Source organism: Coregonus lavaretus (assembly GCF_964263955.1).
Source record: "Coregonus lavaretus genome assembly, chromosome: 1".
Taxonomy (NCBI): domain Eukaryota; kingdom Metazoa; phylum Chordata; class Actinopteri; order Salmoniformes; family Salmonidae; genus Coregonus; species Coregonus lavaretus.
The window spans coordinates 61276643-61287486 of NC_139988.1; the positions used below are offsets into that span (position 1 = coordinate 61276643).

At 42.4% G+C, this 10844-nt stretch overlaps 1 protein-coding gene across 1 annotated transcript in view; it reads left to right on the forward strand.

The window, feature by feature from the left end:
* LOC311127195 (erlin-1-like) overlaps positions 1 to 5549 on the forward strand; it is a 28304-nt gene extending 22755 nt beyond the window's left edge. The window contains exons 8-12 of the mRNA XM_084158984.1: positions 1160 to 1218; positions 1426 to 1517; positions 1725 to 1814; positions 4522 to 4601; positions 4769 to 5549. Coding sequence (XP_084015110.1) covers positions 1160 to 1218; positions 1426 to 1517; positions 1725 to 1814; positions 4522 to 4601; positions 4769 to 4936 — 489 coding nt within the window. The 3' untranslated portion in view covers positions 4937 to 5549. The remainder of the gene's footprint in view (positions 1 to 1159; positions 1219 to 1425; positions 1518 to 1724; positions 1815 to 4521; positions 4602 to 4768) is intronic.
* Positions 5550 to 10844: the final 5295 nt, after the last annotated feature.

The window sequence follows — 10844 nt, forward strand, 5'->3', positions numbered from 1 at the left end:
ATTCAAATTGCCAACGATAAAATACAATTGTGTTCATTGTCCGTAGCTTATCCCTGCCCATACCATAACCCCATCACCACCATGGGGCACTCTGTTCACAACGTTGACATCAGCAAACCGCTCGCCCACATGACACCATACACGCGGTCTGCGGTTGTGAGGCCGGTTGGACGTACTGCTAAATTCTCTAAAACGACTTTGGAGGCAGCTTATGATAGAGAAATAAACATGCAATTATTTGGTACCAGAAATACTCCTCAGACGGGGTCGCAGGTGAAGAAACCGAATGTGGAGGTCCTGGGCTGGCGTGGTTACACGTGGTCTGTGGTTGTGAGGCCTGTTCAACGTACTGCCAAATTCTCTAAAACGACGTTGGAGGCAGCTTATGATAGAGAAATTAACATTCAATTCTCTGGCAGCAGCTCTGGTGGACATTCCTGCAGTCAGCATGCCAATTACACACTCCCTCAAAACTGTGGCATTGTGTTGTGTGACAACTGCACAATTTAGAGTGGCCTTTTATTGTCCCCAGCACAAGAACGTACACCTGTAATGATTGTTGTTTAATCAGCTTCTTGATATGCCACACCTGTCAGGTGGATGGATTATCTTGGCAAAGGAGAAAATGCTCACTAACAGGGATGTAAACAAATTTGTGCACAATATTTGAGAGAAATAAGCTTTTTGGATGTATGGAAAATGTCTGCGATCTTTTTTTTTTCAGCTCGTGAAACATGGGACCAACACTTTACATGTTGCATTCATATTTTCGTTCATTGTAGAACAATCATGCCTCTCTGACATGTAGAATACGGTGTGCAAGTGATGTCATCCTACGTCATTCTTCTGGGGTCATGTCCGGGTCTTTTGAATAGGCTTCAAAATTATATCATCAAATTCATGAAAATGCGGTCATTTAAGATATATATTCGTAATTGTGTATTGATTTACTCATACCCGATGCCTTTTATAAAAATATTTGGTGCTCAAGAACTGAGATACATCACCGAAAGTTTAAAAAGTCTCATTTGAACTTCATCTCCTGCAGCGTTGTTAGCATGTAGGAGCGTGCCTGCTCGAGCTGAGTACTTACAAGACAAAGTTTGGCTACTGAACATGGCCCTGGTTTGTGTATACTGAGTGTGTCTCTATGTTCCAGGCTGTCCGAGTCACTAAGCCCAAAATCCCAGAGGCCATCAGGAGAAACTTTGAGCTCATGTGAGTGTTCTCTCTCACTCCTTTTTTTCTTTCTTTGTTCTTTCTCTCTCTATTTCTCTTATCTTTCGTTCTCTTTTCATTATCTATCTTTCTTTCATTCCATCTCTTTATTTCCCATTCCTTCTCTCTCTTTGAGTAACCCTCTCTCACTGTGTGTGTGTGTGTGTGTGTGTGTGTGTGTAAGCTTCTCTCTCACTCTGTGTGTAGGGAGGCGGAGAAGACTCGTCTGTTGATAACAGTTCAGACTCAGAAGGTCGTGGAGAAGGAAGCCGAGACCGAGAGGAAGAAAGCCATTATCGGTAACCTAGCAACACTCCTCTTTCTCATACACCACCGGTTGTATACTGTAGGTATCTGAAAACAACCCGTACATCTAAAATATATGGAGCTAGGTTACGATACAGGTTGTAACTTGTACTCCTGTCACACTGTAACACTATGCACTCTTCTCTCTCTCTCTCCTATCTCCTTCTTTCCCCACCGCCCACATTCTTTCTTTTTCTCAGAGGCTCAGAAAGTGGCCGAGGTAGCACAGATTCATTTTCAACAGAAGGTGATGGAGAAAGAGACTGAGAAGAGGATCTCTGAGATAGAGGGTCAGTCACTGTGTGTGTGTGTGGACATGTTTAACGAACTATACTTGTGGGTAGGGCTTTGACAGTGACCGTATTACCGCCATACCTGCGGTCACGAGTCATGAAGGCAGTCAAATTCCACGTGAACGGTTTAGTCACGGTAATAATGCTTCTCCATGCTCTGATGGTGCTGATGGTCATTAGTAGCCTACCAAACTTGCTAACTGCCTGGTACTCGGCACTCTATTGTCCCTCTAATCACTCTGACATCAATGCAAATGTAATCGAAAATCTAATCAAACACTTAATGAGAGCCCATGTGCTCGTGTTGCGCAACATTTCTATAGGCTATGCAATTGCGCAAGAAAACAGAGTGATGGCCTCTTAAAAAGAGGAGGATCCCATCAGCTTTCTATAGGCTAGGCCTACTATATTTATTTCTCAACTTCCTAATATTAAGCACATTGCTTCTCTTTACAACAGGAGTATATCCTACCTGGCTGGCATGAAAATGAACCTCAGGAAAAGCGTCCTCCATTCGCTATTTAAGTGCATAGATTACATGTATTTTTTCCTCTGTCCCTGTGTCGAGACAGGTGCATGAAAATGGTCCATTCTAAATGAAAACAAATTTCACACATATTATTTAGTATATGTAAGACAAGAAAAAAAAAAAAAAAAAAGTAAAGTGGTTATCCCACTGGCTATAGGGTGAATGCACCAATTTGTAAGTCGCTCTGGATAAGAGCGTCTGCTAAATGTCGTAAATGTAAATGTAATAGTCTGATGGGTGACAATATTAGCCTATCACTTGTGAATTATATATTTTCACTTGTGAATGATTCCCAGCATAACTTTTTCAAATCATAGTCGCACACCTCATCTAGCCTAGCCCATAGGCCTATATGTTTTGATAAGGTTTGTATCACAACTAAAGTGGCCAAATAACATTAATCCGCTTTAGAAGGGGTGTAGTGCCTAACTGGCATACATAAGTTTCAAGTTTGGGGAAGATAATGTTCACCATACAAATGCACCTTTTATAATAAAAGCATTACATGCGTAATCACATTTGCGATCTCTTTTGATAATGGTGTTTTTCCGCTAATGGAACATTCGCGCTTATAGCCTACTGCAGTGTGCGCATTGCTGAGATTTAATTTGAATAGAGAGCCTAATAGGTTATCAACATTTTAAGCTAAACGTTCTGGTCTGTTGCATCAGCCACATTGCGTAAAAACATTTTTTTTTATGCTAGTGGTTGTATTACTTTGGGATCTATTGCATCCCACAACTGTCCCAGACTATGTTTGGAATATTTATTTATTGCACAGAATAGAATAGGTCAACTTTTGTACTATGGGGGATAGTAGATTGACATAGGCTAGTACTTTTGCTGTTCGTTAGGCCTACTCATTCTGTTGGCAGACGAAAAGTAAATGTGAACAGTTCTTCCAATATCCTCAATATGCCCGTCGGAATTGGATAAGGACGCGTGCAGATGTCTGTCTTCACTTGTAGCCTGTGAGAAAGACCCGATCACGTGATGGAGAGCCATGTGAGTGAGAGGTGCTTCAGAGCATGCAGCACTCACAGAGACTGGCACAACGCAGCACTCCGGGCCAAGGGCACAACGGCCACTGGTTGCAAAAGGCATGGATTTTTTGGGGGTGCATTATGGCCACACAAAGAGGATGCAGCCGTGAAATTCGAGGCATTATCAAGTGATGTCAAATTGTGAATGAGAGACTGATGAAGTGTGTACAGCCAGCGCAAAAAACAAAGCAGAGCTCATGCCTTTCAAGCGACTTTTTTCAAATCATCATTATAGTTGCATCATGCAGCTTTACAATGTATTAAAAATCAAAACATATAGCCCAACGTTTGTAGAACAACTAAAGTTACATTAATAACTCTAAATTAAGCATATAGGAGTACTTATTTATTTGTTAACCGCTCAACACAGAATAGCCGCATGTGCGCACTCCCTCAAATCGTTTGAAGAAAATATCATTTTATTTTATTCAGCTTTGTTGAATTGTATTCTTCATACTATAAAATAATATAAAATAATGCCATGGAATTTTAAGCAAATCTTGTCTGCTAAATGAACTGTAGCCCAAAGCAATTTGGCATAGCCAGATCAGGGCCTAACATAAGAGTATGCTGTTCTGTTCTTTTGAAATATACTTCATTTTCTTCATATCATGCTTCTTTAGACCTGTCTAAAATAAATAATGGATTTATTGTGAAGCTGTAGGCTATATTACATGGATTTATTAGACTTTTTTAAATGTAGATGTTCCAAAGGTCTGCACCAGTGGCTTTTAGGCTGTGTGGAAGCCAGGAGATGCTAAATGTATTTAAGTTAATTAACCGTGAGACCGACAGTTATTTGCTTGACAATCACCAGCTGACAATTTCATGACCGCTACAGCTTTTTTTTACCAACTAGGGACATTTTGTTAGTCCCCAAAAAGGTAAATGCTAATTCTAGAGGGTTTAGGGTTAAGGTTAGAATTAGGGTTAAGGTTAGAATTAGGTTTAGGGTTAGAATTAGGATTAGGTTTAGGAGCTAGGGTTAGTTTTAGGGTTAGGAGCTAGGTTTATGGTTAGGGAAAATATGATTTTTAATGGGACTGAATTGTGTGTCCCCACAAGGTTAGTTATGAAAGAGTGTGTGTGTGTGTGTGTGTGAATATAAATGTATTAACTCTGTGTATTTCAGACACTGCATTCCTGGCTAAAATGAAGGCCAGGGCTGATGCAGAGTATTACACAGCTGCTAAGTTTGCTGAAGCTAATGGGGTAAGACACGTGTGTGTGTGTGTGCGCACACACTTACACACACACACACACACACACACACACACACACACACACACACACACACACACACACACACACACACACACACACACATACACACACACACATTCACACACACACTGACATCATCTCTCCCATCTCTTCAGTTAAAATTAACCCCAGAGTACCTGGAGTTGATGAAGTATCAGGCGATAGCAGCCAACAGTAAGATCTACTTCGGCCAGGACATCCCCAACATGTTTGTTGACGGACACAGCCCTACCAATACCCAGGACCCTGAGCCCCCAAAAGGCTCTGAACAGGATGGACACTAAGACCCGAGACTAGCTGTCTGTCTGTCAGTGGAGGGGTTTGAAGGACAGTGGAATGTGTAAGGCGTCATTCCCCTCAGTGGGGTGTGTAAGAGTAATGCTTTAGTCTTAATTATATCGGCCAGGGAGAGAAAGGGGGGGATTGGGATAGAGGGATGGGGGAGAGAAAGGGGTGAGAGAGGAGGGAGGTAGAGGGGGGGGGGGGGATCCCCCCAGCGGTGAGCTGGTGGAGAGAGAAGGAAAGAGGGATAGTGAGCGGTCTGTCTACAACTGTGTTGAGCAGGCAGTCGGTGGGAAGGATAAGTTGAGGCACTAATGCTGATATATGGGCTGGATTTAGTCAGTCAGGTGGCTCCCAGTTGCCCTGTTCTACATGTGCAGCTTTGCATCGGATGCAACTCTTGGCTTTGCTTTTTGGAAATTAATGATTTTTGTTGTTGGTTTCTTTATGCAAAATAATTGTTTTATGTTTGACTTGAGCATTCATTTGAGCCTTACTGTCTGATTTTATTTTTATTTTTTTGCTTAACTGGAATGTGAAGAAGGCGACACTAATTCTGAACTAAAGTGGTTCAGGGTCTGATCTGATTCCAATTGGGGGTGGGTTTACTGACACTGTGTGTGTGTGTGTGTGTGTGTGTGTGTGTGTGTGTGTGTGTGTGTGTGTGTGTGTGTGTGTGTGTGTGTGTGTGTGTGTGTGTGTGTGTGTGTGTGTGTGTGTGTGTGTGTGTGTGTGTGTGTGTGTGTGTGTGTGTGTGTGTGTGTGTGTGTGTGTGTGTGTGTGTGTGTGTGTGTGTGTGTGTGTGTGTGTGTGTGTGTGTGTGTGTGTGTGTGTGTGTGTGTGAGAGGTGTATATGAGCCCATGCTCCACTCTAACCCCAGAGCAGATCTAACTGAGCCAGGACAGTGAGACACTACAACCCTCAGTCTGTCTATCTGTCAGCACACATGGGTTGGACCTCCGTTAAAAGCACATACACCTGGTGGAACACCTTAGAACTTTTCTTAGAACCTCAATATAACCTCTGGTGAGACGAAGAGAGTGGAGTTAACTCTGTTCTTTAATGGGACTAAGGGCTGTGAGAGGAGTGGCTTGCATTGGCATTCTTAGCTAAAGGGCTGCTGAGTAGTGTAGTATAGGTGTGTAGTTTCAGTTGGGAATCTAGCGTCAGTGGAATAGCTGTTGGATAAGTTGTTTCTCTGTTTGAGTCTGGGCTTAATTAAACATCTAATCTAATCAAATCTAGGATCAGCTTAAACTGGCTGGCAGAAAGACACTGCCCTTATTATCGGTCTTTTTACTTTGAAACACCTCCAGTAGGGAATACTGGACTACTAATATAAGGGCTGTTGACTGTTAGCCTGGAACCACTACACTGTACGTCTGCTAGCTCAGTACAGCTTGATTTGGCTCAGCTAGGCTCAGTAGTGTGAAAAGCCCTAGGTAGTGTTGGTAGTATGAGTTAGTACTAGTAGGTAGAGAGCTAGCGTTAGTGTTGACTCTCAGGAAAGCGCTTCAGGTGACTAGTGACCTACTCAGACAGAGCCATACTGATAATACAGTACACATGTACACTGCATTCAGATTTTTATTTTTACGTTACAGCCTTATTCTAAAATGGATTCAATTTTGTTTTTTTCCTCATCAATCTACACACAGTACCCCATAATGACAATGCAAAAACAGGTTTTTAGAAATGTTTGCAAATTTCTTACAAATATTAAACTGAAATATCACATTAACATAAGTATTCAGACCCTATACTCAGTACTTTGTTGAAGCACCTATTACAGCCTTGAGTCTTCTTGGGTATGACGCTACAAGCTTGGCACACCTGTATTTGGGAGGTTTCTCTCATTCTTCTCTGCAGATCCTCTCAAGCTCTGTCAGGTTGGATGGGGAGCGTCGCTGCACAGCTATTTTCAGGTCTCTCCAGAGATGTTCTATCAGGTTAATGTCCGGGCTCTGCTAGGCTATCAAGGACATTCAGAGACTTGTCCTGAAGCCACTCCTGCATTGTCTTGGCTGTGTGCTTAGGGTCGTTGTCCTGTTGGAAGGTGACCCTTCACCCCAGTCTGAGGTCCTGAGCGCTCTGGAGCAGGTTTTCATCAAGGATCTCTCTGTACTTTGCTCCGTTCATCTTTCCCTCGCTCCTGACTAGTCTCCCAGTCCCTGCCGCTGAAAAACATCCCCACAGCATGATGCTGCCACCACCATGCTTCACCGTAGGGATAGTGCCAGGTTTCCTCCAGACGTGACGCTTGGCGTTCAGGCTAAAGAGTTCAGCCTTGGTTTCATCAGACCAGAGAATGTTGTTTCTCATTGTCTGAGAGTCTTAAGGTGCCTTTTGGCAAACTCCAAGCGGACTGTCATGTGCCGTTTACTGAGGAGTGGCTTCAGTCTGGCCACTCTACCATAAAGGCCTGATTGGTGGACTGCTGCAGAGATGGTTGCCCATCTGGAAGGTTCTCCCATTTCCACAGAGGAACTCTGGAGCTCTGTCAGAGTGGCCATCGAGTTCTTGGTCACCTCCTTGACCAAGGCCCTTTTCCCCAAATTGCTCATTTTTGCCGGGCGGCCAGCTCTAGGAAGAGTCTTGGTGGTTCCAAACTTCTTCCATTTAAGAATGATGGAGGCCACTGTGTTCTTGGGGATCTTCAATGCTGCAGAAATGTTTTGGTACTCTTCCCCAGATCTGTGCCTCGACACAATCCTGTCTCGGCGCTCCATGGACAATTATTTCGACCTCATGGCTTGGTTTTTCCTCTGACATACACTGTCAACTGTGGGACCTTTTATATAGACAGATGGACGTCAATCAAGTTGTAGAAACATCTCAAGGATTATCAATGGAAACAGGATGCACCTGAGCTCAATTTCGAGTCTCATAGCAAAGGGTCTGAATACTTATGTAAATAAGGTATTTCTGTTTTAATTTTTTCATGGCAAAAAAATCTAACAACCTCTTTTCACTTTATCATTATGGGGTATTGTGTGTAGAATAATGAGGAACAAATGTATTTTAATACATTTTAGAATAAGGCTGCAACATAACAAAATGTGGAATAAGAAGGGTTCTGAATACTTTCCGAATGCACTGTATATCCATCTATCTATATGGCTTGTATATCTGGATATGGTTCTTTATACAGAATGGCTGTGGTGCCACCCTCAGGCTCAGAAATTACAGGCGTAGGAATTGACAGGCTTACACATGATACAGAATTCATTTCAGAGTGGTATACTATGAAGCAAGCTAGATCTACTCAGGCTTTTATAAAGCTAGCCAGCTTCAATTAGCTTCACATTACAGCTCAGGCATCATCCATACTACGGCGGTGGTTATTGCTTGTCCGCCTGCAGCTAACTCTAGCAGGCTTGTAAATGCCTGTGCATGTTGCACATGGCTAGTCGAGTGCCAAACTCTTCAATGAGACAATACTGAAACAATCCATAGGCGCGAGTCAGTGCCACATTTTCATTTGTGCCGGAATCAAAATGAAAGGAAAGTGATTTGCAAATTCAGCAGGCTAGGGTGTGAAATAGGCTTTTTAGAAGTGCAGTCTTTACTTTAATACTTGTCGTTAATGCCGTCTTTGATGTGCTTATCAATGCACGAGCACCTTTTCCCACTCCTATCGCTCCTTCTGTGGAACAGCTTGTTGTGTGGTGGCCATAGATTTATAATCCATAGAAGGGGTTTTGAACCTCTGACCCTGGCAATTGTACTGTTAAACTCATGGGTACACTAGGAATGGCCGTCTTGACTTGAATGGGAACTGCCATCCTATTATATGTCTGTGGACGGTTGGTTGCGGCTGTCAGTTTGCTTTTTGGTATATTAACATTACTATTTTTTTACACACCAAAAAACATTTTATTTAAGAAAATATTTAATCAGTCAAACTCGAAGGCGAAGATGACACCATCTTTGTGAGAGGGAGTAAAGCTACTAGGGCGCTTCAGTAGACTAACCACCACTAACAGTGAAACTACTCTGGAGAAGTGTAACACAAAGCGGGTTTACCGAGTTGATCTCACCAATCATCTTTCTCTTAAGGCATTGGTTGCGGGTTTAAATGAGAATGCAGAAAAGGGTGGAATTCAATTTGTCATGGAAATAATTAACACGTTTTTGTGAATGTTACTTTTGTAAAATTTTCATAAAATCAAGGCTTATTTTTAAAGATTTATATGCAAAAAGTTTGACAATGTACGATTATGTAAAATAAAACCTATTTTGATACCACAATGTGTGTCTGTGATTTCAAACTGCAGCCTGAAGCTCGGTCGTGTTTACGGGACCATGTCTACAGTGCCTTCAAAAAGTATTCACACCCCTTGACTTTTTCCACATTTTGTTGTTACAGCCTGAATTTAAATTGAGCTTTTTGGTCACTGGCCTACACACAATACCCCATAATATGAAAGTGGAATTATGTTTTAGGAATTTTTTTTATATTAAATAAAAATGGAAAGCTGAAGGGTCTAGAGTCAAGTATTCAACCCCTTTGTTATGGCAAGCCTAAATAAGTTCAGGAGTAAAAATTGGCTTAAGTTGCATAATAGGTTGCATGGACTCTGTGTGCAATAATAGTGTTTAACATGATTTCTGAATGACTATCTCATCTCTGTACCCTACACGTACAATTATCTGTAAGGTCCCTCAATCAAGCAGTGAATTTCAAACACAGATTCAACCACAAAGAACAGGGAGGTTTTCCAATGCCTCGCAAAGAAAGGCACCTATTGGTAGATGGGTAAAAAAAAGCTGACATTGAATATCCTTTTGAGCATGGTGAAGTTATTAATTACACTTTGGATGGTGTATTAATACACCCAGTCACTACAAAGATACAGGCATCCTTCCTAACTCTGTTGCCGGAGAGGAAGGAAACTGGTCAGGGAGTTCACCATGAGGCCAATGGTGAATTTAAAACAGTTACAGAGTTTAATGGCTGTGATCGGAGAACACTGAGGATGGATCAACAACAACGTAGTTACTCCACAATACTAACCTAATTGACAGGGTGAAAAGACGGAAGCCTGTACAGAATAAAACATACTCCAAAATATGCATCCTGTTTACAACAAAACACTGAAATAAACTGAACAAAAAATATAAACGCAACATGTAAAACATTGGTCCCATGTTTTCATGAGCTGAAATAAAAGATCCCATACTTTTTCCATACGCTCAAATTTGATTTCCTTCACATTTTGTGCACAAATTTGTTTACATCCCTGTTAGGGAGTATTTCTCCTTTGCCAAGATAATCCATCTACCTGACAGGTGTGGTATATGAAGAAGCTGATTAAACCGCATGATCATTACACAGGTGCACCTTGTGCTGGGGACAAAAGGCCACTCTAAAATGTGCAGTTTTGAGGGAGCGAGCAATTGGCATGCTGACTGCAGGAATGTCCACCAGAGCTGTTGGCAGAGAATTTAACGTCGTTTTAGAGAATTTGGCAAAACGTCCAACCGGCATTTAACTGCAGACCACGTGTAACCATGCCAGCCCAGGACCTCCACATCCGGCTTCTTCACCTGCGGGATCATCTGAGACCAGCCACCCGAACGGCTGATGAAACTGTGGGTTTGCACAACTGAACAATTTCTGCATAAACTGTCAGAAACCATCTCGGGGAAGCTCATCTGCGTGCTCTCGTCCTCACCGGGGTCTTGACCTGACTGCAGTTCGGCATCGTAACCGACTTCAGTGGGCAAATACTTACCTTCGATGGCAACTGGCACGGTGGAGAAGTGTGCTCTTTATGGATGAATCCCGGTTTCAACTGTAATGGGCAGATGGCAGACAGCGTGTATGTAGGGCTGTTACGATGACCGTATTACCGCCACACCGGCGGTCACAAGTCATGATGGCAGTCAAATTCCATGTGACCGTT